Genomic DNA, 16,197 nt, shown 5'->3' on the forward strand with positions numbered 1-16,197 from the left:
TTTTTTGCTTCCCCTCCCTCCCCCTCTTCTTCCTCCATATAGTTCAAAAACAACAGAAAATAAAAGTGGACACAATGGCCTTTTAAAATTCTCCACCAGCATAGAGAATAAGGGAGAGATTTCTCCAGATAGAAGATAGATTCTTTAACCATTTTTCAAGTAGATTTTCCCTTTCAATACAATGGTTGTACCACTTCTGAAGATGTCCTATGAATGCATTTCCTTAGGTTACAAGGACTAGAGATCCTTCTACAGTACTAGAAAGAATTTGGCCGCCTTGTATTTTAATACATAAAATAACTCTCCATTTCTGAAGATTTGTTAGAAATACTTTTCCCCTTTAAAAGAATATTGAACATAAATTCTATTCCATAAAAATGAATGAGAAACAATAGAAAAATAATGCAGAGAATTTGTCTGCTCAATGGTACAAGCAGCAGTGTCCTTGGGGGAAGGTGCTGGAAGGGACAAAATTGGCAAGATGATGGGCCTTAGATCAATCCACCCTTTCGTATGTATGTATCATATTGTGCAAATATTAAAAAGGGTAGGATTTGGATCACAATCCTATACCTGCCATCCAGCAGATTTTGAACCCTCATGTGGCTGTCAATTAGTTGAAGATTGTATCTCTTCAACCTATAGACAATTGTGAGCAAGAAGAGGGTTTTTTAAATATTTGAAATTAATATGTTTAGCAGAATCAAATATGCTAGTGGGGAAAAAATTAAATTCAGAAGATTGGGAGTTATAGAGGAACTTCAGAGTTAAGAACAAAAAGTGATGATGGCTTTGGAAGTGAATGATTTGGCAATATAAAATTGGGCCTCTCAGCCTTGGAGGGATTCTCATTAAAAACAAAATAAAACAAAGCTAACTAATTAATAAAACTTCTGAAGACAAAATTCAAAGAGAAGCAAAGAGCCAGCCTTTTCACATGGTGAGATCAGAGCTAGCAATAACCTGAGTCAATGATAATCAACATTAATAAAATATTTAGACATTGTTAGAGAAAGAAAGAAATAATATCCTCAAGTCATTTAAGTAATAGAAAGTTAATAATTTTCAAAGAAATAAACATCAAGTTATGGAAATAATACAATGATTTATAACAAGATAATGAAAAGGGATAAAAAAGAGAAAAACAAAAGTGATTTGACTGGCAATGCAGAGAGCTTTGATCTAAAAAAAACCCTGATGTTTGTACCCTGTGTATTTTACCATAGGCAGTGATAAATGGGTACTGCAGTTTCTTTTTCCAGATGCCAAGCTCCTTATCTTAACTGTTCCTTGACAAAGGAATAGAGGATCTTTGTTTCTATGCTTGCTGTATATCCTGTGGGTACAGGAGAGCAGCTGAGGCAAATGACATAGATACCTTATTTAGGCAGATAGGTTTAAGTCATGCACAACTCTAGAGTGGTATTATTTTGCCGAGTTAACAGTCTTTCTTGCATAATTCTCACTCATTGTGGAGGAAAATTACTGTGAGTAGTTTTTTTTTTCAAATTAGGGCAACCTTGGGAATGTTATTATCTTATCCATTCCAAATTGTTTAAGTAACATAATTGTATCATAACTTTCAAATGTAGCTTGTGATACATAATATTACATGTGATATAAATCATTCTAGACCAGTATTTGAAAAATGAGCTGTTTTACCATAAAGATATAATTACAGCCGGTTGACTATTATGTGCTTTCATTTAACATTGGCAAATTGCCCCTAAGAGTTCTTTCTTTCTTTCTTTCTTTCTTTCTTTCTTTCTTTCTTTCTTTCTTTCTTTCTTTCTTTCTTTCTTTCTTTCTTTCTTTCTTTCTTTCTTTCTTTCTTTCTTTCTTTCTTTCCTTCCTTCCTTCCTTCCTTCCTTCCTTCCTTCCTTCCTTTCCTCTTTCTTTCTTTCTTTCTTTCTTTCTTTTTGTATCTTTTGAAGTATCCATTCATATTTCTCTGGAGTCTCACTTTAAATTAACAGGCCATCAGATTATTAAAACATTCAAGGGTTAGGCTCCATTGAGGAATGTTTAACAACCACCATTGTTAGATTGATTAATTTTCTGTAGTCAACTTTATCTTGGTGTATGAAAGGAAGTTTCTCATCCAGAACTATTATTTTGTTTATCTAGCCTCCAAAGATAACGTTTATTTCAATGCAGATATTCTATTTTGAGGTTGCGGCTTAATTTTGTTGCTAATTTAGATGTTATAATTCTGTTTATATCCCCATATTTATAAATGTTGCAAACAGACTATTGAAAGAAAAAATATTACAGGTATCTGAATAATAAGCGCTTTTACCTTTTTTCAGCGACATTAAACTTAGAGAAATAATAGATTTTTCCCTTTGTACTTACACACATACACACACACACATATACATACAGTAAAGTTTATGAGGAAAATGACAAATTTTAATACTCCTTGACATCTTTTCTCACTGCACTATTTTTTAGTGTAATCATATACATCTGGCTTATATCTTATCAATCATCTTTACCCTATAGCTTTATTTAAAAATAACTTTAAAGGACAAAAAAATTATCACAAATAGTTCCATTGTTTATCCATGGCTTCAATTGTGTGTATATATATAGAAATCTATTATAGAAGAACAATCGGTATGTGTGTTGAAATGGACTGTAGTTCTTTAAATTAACTAGAATTTTGCAGCCTATATATAATATCTCTATCTTAATTAACATTTCCCTATAATTTGAAAAAGTTCGTTTTTCCTCAGAGTATGGCATGGACTCATAGAACTGTACTAAATCATTTTCAGAATTGGCGTGTCCAATTTTTAATGCTTCTTCTTGCTTCTTCTTTTAGTCCAGTGGGTATATATACAAAAGAAGGAATTTTAATATTTCTTTTTAATGTTTATAATTTATAGCAGATTTCTCAACGGATAACCAACTGTGTGATTTAGCAGAGGACCAATAAGGAGATTCTTCTCTATACAAAAGTATTTCATGGCCTAATGGCCTAATTCCCATAGAATTCCATTATAATAACATTTGAAATAAAAATAGTTATTTCATTCTTTCAAAGCATCAGTTATATTTAAAAGAAGACTAAATACACTATTTTTGAATGACATGCATCATTCAAAAATAGTATATTTAGTTTTCTTTTAAATTAGCATATTTTAGCTTTAACTGTGACTCAAAACTAAAATGTCTTCCTTTGCATGCATTAACATTTCATAACAGTGGCTTGATTACTCATAAAAATAGGACATCAATTTTATTTTTATAATTATTAAAACTATTCTGGATAGTCTGAAAATAATTCTTTACCACTTAGCATAGAAAATATGATATAGATGCTGCATGTTCAAAATGTTCATTAAGCACCAACTTATCTGAAATATTATAGAATTCAAATGCATACCTATTTTGATTGTCTGTATAGATATTTTGTGTACAAATATTTCAGCCAGTTCATAAGTATCCTATAATTTATTATTTATTTTTTATGCTGGTCAAACAATTATATTTATTTCTGAAAAAATATTGGAGACATATTTTTTTTTTACAGTTTAACCCATATTTCAGGTTATTATCTTGATTGAAGAACATATACATGGTGTTTATTATGATATAGTTACTAGATCTATATTTTTTTAAAATGAAAATGATGATGTTACATGACAGCATAAATAAAAGCATTATATTTGGATAAAGTATTAGAGTTCAAAGACTGTCTGAATATTATATATACCATTCTGCTTTTATTCTTTTTTGAACAAAACAGTATCACTCTTCTTTATTTGCATTCTATTGGCATGGATAAATTATTACAATTTCATGCTGTAGAGAAAAGATAAGTTTTAAAGTTAAGAACAGTTTGATCTAATTCATAATAACATGTACATGGGAAAGCATTAGTTTTGAAGACTGCAAGCAAGGTAACCCCTCAAATCCTTTAATCTCCTTATAAATATTTTAAATACATACCTCTTATCAAGTATAGAAAATAGTATGTGTATATATATATATATATATATATATATATATATATATATATATATATATATATATATATATATATATATATATATATATATATATATATATATATATATATATATGTTTTCTTAAGTTTCATGGGTACTTACATGTATATATACATAAATACATATACATATACATATACATATACATATACATATATATATATATATATATATATATATATATATATATATATATATATATATATATATATATATATATATATATATATATATGATTTATATAACAAAGAACGCAACAACTTAACCACTTCCTATCATATCTATTTGGTTGATTGTCAAGGAGATGACATGCAGTGGTAATGTCTTTCAGCTTTTATAGTTCTGACATAAATACCAGCAAGATTCTCAATCACCTGAAGGAAAATGGGTGTTATCTAGAAACAACAATCAAGCACTAAGAAAGAAAAATAAAATGGACAAAACAAAAAACAACAACAAATCTTCACTTCACACAGCAACATCTTCCTACTCCAAAGCTCCCTAGTCCTAGCTATCCAAATTCTTTGGTTCCTAAGGAGCAGTGAAGAATGACATAAATCTCTAGAGTAATTGCACATAATTTTTTTTTCAGTGTGCTTTTGAAATGTAGAAATCATTCCATTTCAGCCTCTGCCTTTCTTCTAATCTTCTAACTATGTGAAGTTTCATATTTCGAGTTTTCATGATCATCTAACAAAAGGCAAATTGTCATGCAGTACTGGATGATCTTACAAACATTGGACTTCCTTGAAATATCACTCAACCAGTCCCATTATGCATTTATGGCTTTGCTGTCTCTAATGTCCTCTGTGCTGGTCTTAAACTTTTCTGAAGTCTGTCCAAGTGTAGTTCCTGTGGTTCCTTCCAAGTCCCAGGATCCTGGCAGGTTTTCAAGGCTTAATGAACTAACTCCCTGACTAAAGCTGCCTTCCTCAGATCTGCTGGGCAACACAAGATGTAAGGATGTTTCAGATGAAGAACAGATAGATGATGACAGAGTTGCTGAAATAGACTGGAGAGGAGTCAAAGTAGTGTCTGAATGGGGAGAAGTGCAGCCTACAAACTGCAAATTATCTTTTTGGATAACATGGCAATGGGAAGGGGAATATTCAAAACCTGAAGTACAATAAAATTCACCATCCATAGAATTTTGAACATGGGATTCAGTTCTTTGTGGGCTGCTACTAACAGAGGTTGAGTCCATGTTCCAAATTCCTACAATGGTGTTGGAATGGCAGAGCTGTGTTTTTGTGCTAGTAACCTTTGGTGCCTGCATATGCATACAGGGTTGGTGTGTAGTCCATGTCATTCTCTTTTGTAAGTTTTCCATGTTGGGACTTATCGCTGAGCCATGAGTTGCACAGAAATCTGGTGATTTGGGGACCATCAATAGATTTTCCAGGAGATGTGTAACATTCTTCATGTCTTTCCTTAATAAAGAAACCTCTTGCGTCAAAGCAGTGACCTAGAATGTCATAAATATATTTATTTAATCATTCATTCATTCGTTCATTTTTATATATGCACACACATAGATATCATAAGAAAAGAAGGGAAACTCAATTATAAAGACATCCTAATATCATTTCTCCTCAAATATATAGAATCCAAATGCTATTTCAAGATCAACTACTTCTATGGTGCCAGTCTTCAAGTTAATCTGTTTAGGAACTTGGCAGCTTTAGTATCAAATATATGATAAGATCAAAAAGAATGGTCAAGGCTAATCCTGGTCTCTGAGTCTCTTGATTATGAAGTCTAGTTTATGTTCCTGCCCTAGAGATCCTTATAAATTAAGCCTCTTTTATGCACATAGCATTTCTCCCATTGGGTTAGTCTTCTGGACTGAGCACAGTTATTATCCTGGTAGATGATTTTTTTTTTTTTTTTTTACAAATAAGGGAGTTGACTTCTTCAGATTGACAATGATCATATGTTGCCCTTTGTTTATGAGGAGCATAGCTAGAAAGACCCATTTTGTTGGTTTTCTCTTGCATTTCCTCATATCTGAATATGATGTTAGTCAATGTTATATTTGACAAATTAGAAGCAAAACAAGATTTTCTGTTTTTTTAAAAAGTGAATCTGATTGAAAGATTGCTATTGGGATTTGTTTATTTTTTATTATATTGATATCAAAATATATGTTGTGGTGCAAAATATTCCCATGTGTACTTTGAATATTTTTATTTTAATGTATCTGCAAAGGTTTATCATTATCAGCAGATAGCAGCATCTTGCTATCCTTGTCTGGATGAAACTAAGTAGGGTTAGCATGGTTAGTATTTTGATAAGAGTTCTCCAAGGAATGTCAGAGGTGTAGACAAGGATCTCTCTCTGAATCTCTATTTTAAATCAAGATAGTGGTTGTAATTGAATCCCCATCTTTTTTTACATGTGTCAAAACCTGTAAAAAGGGGTAAGGCTTCAATTGTGCAATTATAACCATTAGGTTGACTTTTTCTGGCACTTGCTTCCTCCTATGAATGCCCTGATTGTAAGATACTTGGGAATATATTATATCCTAGAGAAGATATTGGCAAGCCGCTTCTGTACTGCTGTCTAGGAAATGATATAAAATATAATTTGTAGATAAAAGACTTTTTGTCTATAATGGTATAAAGAATATGATGAACAGGCAAATTTGTCAGACTTTGGTTGAGGAATTATTTTATTATAAAATAATATCAATTATATTTGGTTCAGTAAATTATATTTTATATTATATATATTAATATATAATTATATAATAATTAATATATTATATTATATTTTATTTCACCTTGATCTGACAGAGAGCGTCACTGCCGACCCCTTTTCTCTAGCCGATTCTGACTGAATCTCTATCCCGCTCCTTTATCCTCACGACAGGGTCGGCAGTGACGCTCTCTGGTGCGGCCACCTCAGCTTGCCAGCCTTGCCCCGCTATGAGACGATACTGTGACAGCCGCTGCTGCCGCACTCCTTCTCTTTCTCGCCTCTCCTCCCTTCGCCGGCAGGAGTGTGCGTGCCTGCTGCCACTGCCGCCGCTCCTGAGGCCATCTGGGGCGGGCAGGTGGGAAAGCAAGCAAGGTGGCTGCGCTGTCTTCTTTTCCCTCAGCGAAGCGCCGCCACTTGCCCGCCACCGCCACCTGCGATGGGCGAGGAGGCGGCGGAGGCACCCGAAATGTCACCAAGGCAATGAGTGCCTCCCCGCCGGGCCCTCCGCTCATCCCGCCAGGGCCGTGGCAGAGCCGCGCGCTGGGGAGAACCAGGAAACACCCGCGGCTTGCCTGCCACGGCCCTGGAGGCACTTCCTGTCAGCCTCGGCTAGAGAAAAGAGCCAGCCTCTCGGAGCACGCCGGCGTCTTTCCCTCTCTCTCTATGTATGAAAGAGCTCGCCGCTCGGAGTGTTTGGCGAAGCACACGAGTTTTGCAGTCGGAGAGGGAGGACGCGGCAACGGCACAGGATGCTGCAAGTCAGGACCTTGCATTGAAGCAGCCTGGGGGCACGTAGCCACCTCCCTCCAGCCCACCTTGAGGATTTGCCTTTGTTGTTGGTATACTTGGCTTCAGGCGCTCCTGTGGCCGCCTTCCCTTTGCCTTAGAAGGTAAAGTGAATTATTTTAAAACCTCCGCTCATCCCGCCAGGGCGCGGCAGAGCCGTACGGGCTGGGCAGAACCAGGAAACACCCGCGGCTTGCTTTCCGGCTCTGCTCAGCTCGCACGGCCCTGATAGGATGAGCGGAGGTTTTTAAAATAATTCACTTTACCATCGAAGGCAAAGGGAAGGCGGCCACAGGAGCGCCTGAAGCAAGTGTCTCCTCAGGGCTCCGGTTGCAGGGAGGAGCCCTGACTGGCTGCACGTGGCTGCGCCAAACGCAGCGGCGTTGCTGTACCGCTACGGCAGCAAGGGAGAAGGGAAATTAACGGTGGCGGAAGGTCTCCCGAACATCCAAGCTGTCGCCGCCCGCCCACCCGAGGATGCAAGGGGGGGAATTAAGTCACCCTCGAAAAGACGTCCTAGCCGTTTTTTCGGGGGTCAAAAAAAAATAAGGCCCGGCCTTATTATGTGAGAAACACGGTAGTGTGTGAAATATTGTTATATTATATATTCCTTTTTCCAGACTGTTAGGTTTCTATTGGGAGATAGAAGACTGAACCAAAGAACCCTTACTATGAATCTTTGAAGTTGTTGAAATGGCAGTACAGGCTGATTCAAACCACATACAAGCTTTCAATTGAAAATGGATAATAATATTTCTTAACTTTCTTTAGCAAACAATTTATTATCTGTTCTATTCTATTGAATGAGTTGAGAGGTTTTGTGAGAGATTGTATCTTAATATTTTTGTAATTCTGTAACTTTTCAATCTATATTTTATATTATAATTTCATTTTTCTGTATTATAACTTCAAAGAATCTGAAGAAATGTCTTTGATTTTGTATATAGACAAGGGATCATGCAATAATAAGCTTTGTGCAGACTTTAAGATTATTTGGAAAGGTCTAGAACAAGTTGGCTGTGGCCAACTCACCCTGGCCAACTCAGCCCGGCTGATTCACTGGAACCAACTTGCTGTGGGACAATTTACCATAGACAATTCAACACAGGATAGCTCAAAAGAGGGACAAATGAATTGCAGCAGGCTTTGTCTTGCTTTAGGTTAAGGCCCGCTGCAATTCCCTTGTCCCTCTCTTGAGCTATCCTGTGTTGAATTGTCCTGCGATGAGTAGACATGTTCAGAGAATTGGTTGCAGAAAGTTGCCCCATTCTGGATTTGGAAACAGTGTTCCAGAATAATAGCAATAATTAATGTTGCCCTTCTTATTTCCAAATTTTCCAAGAAACTGAAAGAAAGATGTGGCTACTTTAACAGTCTATTTAAAGAGGTAACTACATAAAGTAGCAGCCTCATTTTTCAGGAAGCTGAAAGCTTGAGAGGAAGTTTGAAATCATTGCTTCTTTAATCAGCAGCAATGATATGCAGCAATTCTTTTGCAATGCTTATTTATGTATGTATGCAGGGGTGGGCTTCTAAAATATTAGGAATTGAAACAGTTTATGTCCAGGATGTGAGGGGTCTGTAAATTATGGGACTAATTAAAAAACTAAACATCAAGATATTGGTCACAGCAGATCAATTAACCATAGAAATTAATTAAATAACTGAGCTGGGAAACTGCATCCAGAGCAGGGGTGAGCTTCAAAAATTTTAGCAAAAGGGTTCTCTTCCTGGTTGCTGGGTGGGGTGGCCATGATTGGTGTGGCCTAGTCATCTTCCTGCAGCATGGCGGGGGAGGGGCATTTTGCCCTCCCTGGGCTCCGGAGGCTTTCTGGAAGCTGGAAATGGGCCCATTTCTGGCCTTCCTGAACTTCCAGGAGGCCCGTTTTGCCTTCCCGGAGACTCCGCACGTGCCCTGCACCTACCTGCATCCAAAATGGGCCACGTGGGGATTTGGGCCACGTGGGGAGCGGAAGGCTGGGCAGGACCACTCAGGAGTGGGATCTGGAGGTTTTCCAAACTGCACAGAATCTTATCTAAGGGGCTCTCCCGAACACCTGCAAACCCCCAGCAGCCCACTCCTATATATATGTATGTATGTATGTATGTATGTATGTATGTATGTATTAAATGTATTGGTCACCCACCTTACCACAGGATAACTCTGACCGGTTTATAATAGTAAAAGGATAAAACTATACAAAACCTATGTACAATAAAAATAAAATACTATAAAAATATAAATTTTATATTCATCATCCTACTATTTTACAAATCTTTTAAAAACCTGGCCTTGTGTGGCTGTTGTTGTTCCCTGCCTTTTTCAGTGACTTTGGGTTATTGGTTGTTGACTGCTATTAGCAGCTTTTTTTTTTCCTTATCATGTTCATGATGACTAATAACGGGGCATAGGGAAAAAGTGGATGTGATTCCATGAATTTACAGACCAAAGTGAGAAAGCTTCAATGACCAGTTGTGTAACTCCTAAGTTAAGGAGTTTCAAAAATCTCCAGAATGTTCAACAGTCCCCAAAAAGATTAATTATAATTCATCTTTTTGAGGTTGGTAACTTTATGGGATTTTTCCAGTGAATCATAGAAAATGGTTCCAATTCCAGACTAAGAGAATATACTCTGAAGAAATTTATAATATATCTCAACTGTTTGCTGTAGAGTACTGTAATTTTTTCGACACATCTTTATTGGATTAAGAACTAATATTTTTAAAGAAATACAGATAATTTTAAAATATATTTTTTTAAAGAAAAAGGGTATGCTAAGAGAAATTTCCTTGTGTAATACTATTTATTCATAAAATCATAATATTTTCATTATAATTGAATCGATTAGCATTTATATTCCTGGGGTTTTGATACATCTTACTGTATGGATGTATCTGAAAATAAGTCAAAAAGAATTTAATATGATAAACTCCTGGGTATTATATTGTAAAATTGCAGCCTTAATTCTATCATATGAAAAAAAAAACCTTTTTGGCTGTTGAATACATGCTCAGTCCTACTAAGGTAAGAAACAAATGCAGATATATTTCATTTTTATCTCCAAAGCTGCTATTTGTGAAACCTTAGTGTGTAGCTAGTCTTTATAATGCTATCAGAATGTACAGAATAATTTCAATGAAATACAAAAAGGGACCTTACCTCATTATTAAGCTTGTTGATCTGTTGTTTTGTTTCTTCTGCTTTGATAACTAACACAGCAGCACCAACTTCATTCTCTGTAATCACAACAATGCATAGGAAGGAAGGAAGGTCATGTACTAATAATGTATAGGTTCAATATTGTTTCCTGGCTTTCTTGTAATCAGAGAGAGAACTGTGTACCAACTTTATCAAGACTAGCATTTAAAACTAAGTGCATTTCCAACAACTTGGAATTTCATAGAGACAGGAAAAATCATGATGATTACAGATTCAAAAATATAAAATCTTTTTTGAGCTGGGAGCTGAAATTTAATATTTAAATGATGTACTGCAGATGTCATATATTCTGTTGTGTTAGATGTTATGGCATCAGATCAGAAATCTATGTGGCTTCTAATGAAGACTTTGAGTCTTATATTCACATAACATTGTTTGTGTGGTATGTGTTTCATTTGATTAGTTTATAATGCACTGTAATTCATCAAGTCAGACAATTAATTTAGCAACCACACTGAGTATGTTGAAACAGTATAAGGCACTTTTATTTTTCTAATTCAAAGGAAGCCCTCATTTGTCTCTTGTATGTTATGTAGCCTGAGAATAATTTACATTGGGATTCTTCCATAGTTCTTGAGGTATTTCATTCATGCCTAAGTTTCCACCTTAGAAAAAATAAAATTAACAAAGCCTCAGAATTGACAGACCATCTTTTCTATTACTGGTGAAGATAATCTGCTAAGATTTGGACACTATATTTGGCTGGACCCAAAGTTTTTTGGTGCTGTGTATCAAGTTTTAGCTGGGTTCTTTTTTTGGGTGTGTGTGTGTGTGTGTGTGTGTGTGATTACTTTGGAGTTAATCCAGGAGAGTGAGCTCTGTTTCAAAATAGGGCAGTGGACAGAGGCAGAAAAAAACCACATTATTAAATGTTAAGAGTTACTCTGAGAATGAGATGGGCAATATCTAAATTTGATTGATAGATTAATAAATAAATAGTGGTAACCATGCATATTCATCACATTTTTAATATATTTCTTCTATTAGTATTAAAAATTACAGCTCTCCCAAAGGGAACATTTCATAAAGTAAAGGTGCCCTGATGATCTAAGACTGTGATTTTAAAGTAACTTCTTCCAGAATGCAAACTGAAAGCAACTTTTAAATAGAAAGTGGTTTCAGAAACATTTTGCTGAGTACCCCCACGGGGCTCACAAAGGTAAGTCCTGAGCTCAGCTGAAGGGTGGGAGATGGCAGGTAGGTGGGGTGATGTGGGTGGGGCAACCTGTGGTCCCTCACGGGCCGGATTAATGGCTTCAGCAGGTTGTATATGGCCTGTGGGCCTATTTTGAGGACTCCTGCCTTATAGCATTTCATTCTGGACACTATTAATCAATTATGTCAATTACTCAAAATAGTAAACTATTAGACAAATATTGTTACTGTCCTAATTCACTATTGTTGTATTGTTTTGTGCAGTTTCTAAAGTCTTTCAGAATGTAGCTTTGATTTGGAACAGCAATATTTATAATATCAAAATCTGCTCATTTATTTATTAAGCAACAGGAATGCAGCTTTTCATTCTGGTAGGATTTCATATGCCAGTCCACTTACAGGTAAGGATTTTTCTCACAATATGCAATGCAAAAAAAGGCATTCCTCTCCAAAAAGATTCATTATGAATAATGGGTAAAGTGGTTAAATATAGCACTAACCCCCAATGATGGGAGATGATCTGGATTCTTGCCTCAATTGTTCAGAGTCAAACTCAAATGCGTGGTTTTCCTCATCGTTGCCATCATCCTCTGTTCCATCAACAATCCTATTTTTTTTCCCCAAAACAAAATGGAACAAAACTTAAGTTTGGACTATTTTCACAAAAACCTCATTGATCCACTCATGTTAAAATATAATATAAACAATGTATACTTTTTTGGAGCAATGTAATATTTACAATATGAATCTCATTATTTGAAACTAAACTCTTATAAGAACAAAGTAAAGTAAGGTTGATGATTAGTGATACTTCAATTTGTATGTTTTTTAAATAATTCTCATTGGTGGGTTATGATAATCTGACTGCAATGTTGCATGAAATATTATTGGCATCATTTGAGGTTAGAAAGTTTTATCAATATGTTTTTCAATAATGCTAATCTTGAGGCTTATTTTTATTTGTTTTCTCTATTATTATTGTTATTGTTGTTAAATTATATTTAAAAACATTTAAAAATGCACCCTAGGGATGAAGGAAATATATATTTTGCATTTGAATGTGAACTATAGAATTTGTCATTTTTAAGCAATACATTTAATTAAAATTTGTACTTTATAGAATTCTGAGCCGAAGTATGCCAAAAATAAAAATATGCATCCTAGAAAAGTTTGTGCAAAAATCCATATAATATATAAAGACATAAGGTAATTATTTTCATATTAACATTAAGAGAAAATTAAAAATTTTAATTAGGTGGATTCATGCAAAAAACAAGGAGTGTTGAAGAAATAAACTTATAGTGTCACTAAAATCACAGTATCTGAAAAGAGTTCTCAAATGAAATTATCCAAAAAGACAAGATTCAGAGGATAAGGAATGTCAAGTATTTTCAGAGGTAGTTAGACAGAAGCTTTTAATGATATATTAGTCTTAGCTAAATCTTGTGTGTGTAGAGATTATAAAATAGATATCAAAACATGATGCCAAAGATCAGAGAACCATCCTAGCTAACCCTTCCCTGCTACTCATTGATTCATTTTTACCTGAATTTCTATTTCTCCTGAAATTCTAGTGTAATGAAAAGCTATTAGAGATCTCCGCCCTGTCTCCACCTCAGCATAATTTTCTTAAGAGGTTTCAGAAATATGGGTCCTGAGTTATTTTTCTTATTGATCCTAGAGAAAAACTTGCTTGGATCTTCAAAAGATACATAGGCTTATTCTCTCTCACAAAAAGAATGGGCAGCACTCTGACCTTGGCCAACTGTACATGCTATGGGGTTTTTTTTTTTTTGCCCTTCTCATGGTTGGTGGGTTTGTTTATTTGTCAGTGAATAGAAGAGCTTGAAGATGGCTCTATGTATGTTACAGTGGCTTCAATATTTGCATTCCTGTCTTACGATTGTTCAGACTTTGGTACATGAACAGTTAAAATGTGGGGCAAAAAGTTTTCCTTAGAGGAACTAGTTGCCCTAAGCATAGAAGCAGCTGTGTTACTGTTATGAGAACTTCAGCTGAAAAATTGATCACTGTGCTATGAATGCTACAAAAATGCCTGAAGCTGTACCAGTATACTTGCTTTATACAGGAAAACAATAGGTATTTGCCATCTAATATGATAAATGCAAAATAGCAAACAAATGAATATTAAACAGTATGACAGACATTTATTGATTGATACAGTAATTCACTGACATTCTAATTTCTCAAAATATTTAAAGCTACAATGGAAGTTTGCAAATGAATGTTCAACTGAATTTTAGAACCATCTCTAGCTTGCAAATATTTAAACTGAATATATTAAACTTGTACAGGTAATCCTCGACTACTGTAATTGAACTTCAAATTACAGCTGTAAGCAGGGATGGGATTCTACTGGTTCTATCCAGTCCCTTGTTAACTTTCTAAGCAGTTTGGAGAACCGATAGTTAGAAGGAATCTCCTTTTGTTTTTTTCCACCCTTATTACATTCTTGGCAGACGTCCTAAACTTACTGTCTCCAGAACTTCTTGAGGCTTGCCTTTCATAAAGGGGAAGGGATTTTAACACTGCTGTTGGGAGGAAATACTTTGGGCAATCAGCACTTTGAAGAAATAATTGAATAATGAAGCAGAGCTTTTAGTGACAGGGAACCAAGATGAGTGACACTCAGCAAGGCTTCTTGGCTAGCTAGAAAGATTGATATTTAAATGTGAGTTTACATACCCTTTCTAAGTTTTGGTCTAAAACTGGTTTTTGTGAAGCTTAATTCTGTGCTTGGTGATGTTTAATCCTGTGTTTATTGATGAGATAATTTTCCCTATTCAGCTTCAACAAGCAACAGCTATTGTTGTGATTTAATTATTTGTATTGTGTTTGAATTTTTTCCTGCCTCATGGTTTCTTTTTCTATCTGGGAGGGGGGTCTTCCTCACTGCTTTAGTACTATCTGGCACTGTCCTTTTGGGTTATATTACCAAGAGGCAGGATGCAAGCTTGGCACTGATTTTTTTACTCCCCTTTTGGGTGGTATGTGACCTTTCCTTAAATCTGGATGGTTTCCTTAGGGTATCTTATGAGGTGGGCGAGACCAACTGGTATCTTTAAATGGTGCAAATGGATCTAAGGATTGCTTTTCCTGGATGTGCTTTTTCTGGAGAGCTTAAATGACCTCTCTGCTAAAGGGGTTCACTTTATGAGCAAGAGTTGGCTGCTTGATAGTTATCACTGCATTTTAACTATTTTCATTCCTCAAGATGCTCTGGTACCCTGCCTGATTTGTACCTCTGGCTTGCAGGTATTTTTAATCTAATGATTGATATTTAGGGCAGCTTTTTGCAAGCAAAGAAGCTTTTTGTATTTTTGTACAGGTAATCCTTGACTTACAACAGTTCATTTAGTGACCATTCAAAGTTACAATGGCACTGAAAAAAAAGTGACTTATGACCATTTTTCACACTTATGATTGTTGCAGTATCCCCACTGTCATGAGAGGCCAGGCGAGGAGAAGCGTCCCTTGACATGAGTGATGTCGAGTTAGCCATGCCCACCCAGTCACATGACCACCAAGCCACACCCACCAACTAAGCCACACTCACAGAACTGGTTGTTAAAAAAACTGAATCTCACCCCTGGATGTAAGTTGTAGTGATTGTTAATGGGTGATGTGACTGCCTGATTTTACAAACTTTCTTGTGACAGTTGCAACGAGAAACTGGAATTAAGTACCGGAAACCAGTAATGTGATTTACAGTATCCTGTAAATCCTGTAAATGCATGAAGGGCCAAAATTTGATCACATGGCTGTCAATGGGGATGGGCAGCCATTGTAATTTTGGAACTGGGTTCTGGGCAGGACTGGCATAAGTTCAAACAGTCTTTAAGTTACCAATTGTTAAGTGAAGACTACCTATGTGTGAAAATGAGCAGGGCATAGGCAAATCCATCTCAACACAGTCTCTCTCTCTCTCTCTATATATATATATTACTATATATCTACTCACAAAAGACCCTTTCACTAATAACTATATGCATACAGCTCTACATGCATAGAGTGAGTATAATAGAACACTGTGTGTGTATGTGTATATATATATACACATACACACACACACACACACACACATACATATATGTTTTCATAGATTTTCATGGTACAGGTATGCAGGTCTTGGCGTGTTCAGGTCTTTTCCCGTGTAAGATTGAGAGCATCTTGGCAATGTTTTGATGAGGTCCCACTCGCTATCTTCAGGCTGGTGCTTTCGGCTTCGTACTTGTGTGAAGAAAGCGTGATTGGAGCTGCCGTCTCCCAATATATACTGGTAGGGAGGTTGGCTGTGTT

General features: G+C 35.7%; 1 protein-coding gene across 3 annotated transcripts in view; it reads right to left on the reverse strand.

Annotated features, from left to right (window-relative positions):
* Window positions 1-4,256: 4,256 nt before the first annotated feature.
* KCNH8 (potassium voltage-gated channel subfamily H member 8) overlaps window positions 4,257-16,197 on the reverse strand; it is a 268,908-nt gene continuing 256,967 nt past the window's right edge. For all 3 annotated transcript variants that reach the window (XM_087945074.1, XM_087945073.1, XM_087945075.1), the window contains 3 exons: window positions 12,378-12,484; window positions 10,663-10,739; window positions 4,257-5,481 (listed from right to left, as the gene is read on the reverse strand). In XM_087945074.1, coding sequence (XP_087801200.1) covers window positions 4,789-5,481; window positions 10,663-10,739; window positions 12,378-12,484 — 877 coding nt within the window. In that variant the 3' untranslated portion in view covers window positions 4,257-4,788. The remainder of the gene's footprint in view (window positions 5,482-10,662; window positions 10,740-12,377; window positions 12,485-16,197) is intronic.

The sequence above is a fragment of the Notechis scutatus genome, chromosome Z (genome assembly GCF_049901735.1).
Source record: "Notechis scutatus isolate UNSWTSFEM ecotype Mainland chromosome Z, rNotScu1.2, whole genome shotgun sequence".
NCBI lineage: Eukaryota > Metazoa > Chordata > Lepidosauria > Squamata > Elapidae > Notechis > Notechis scutatus.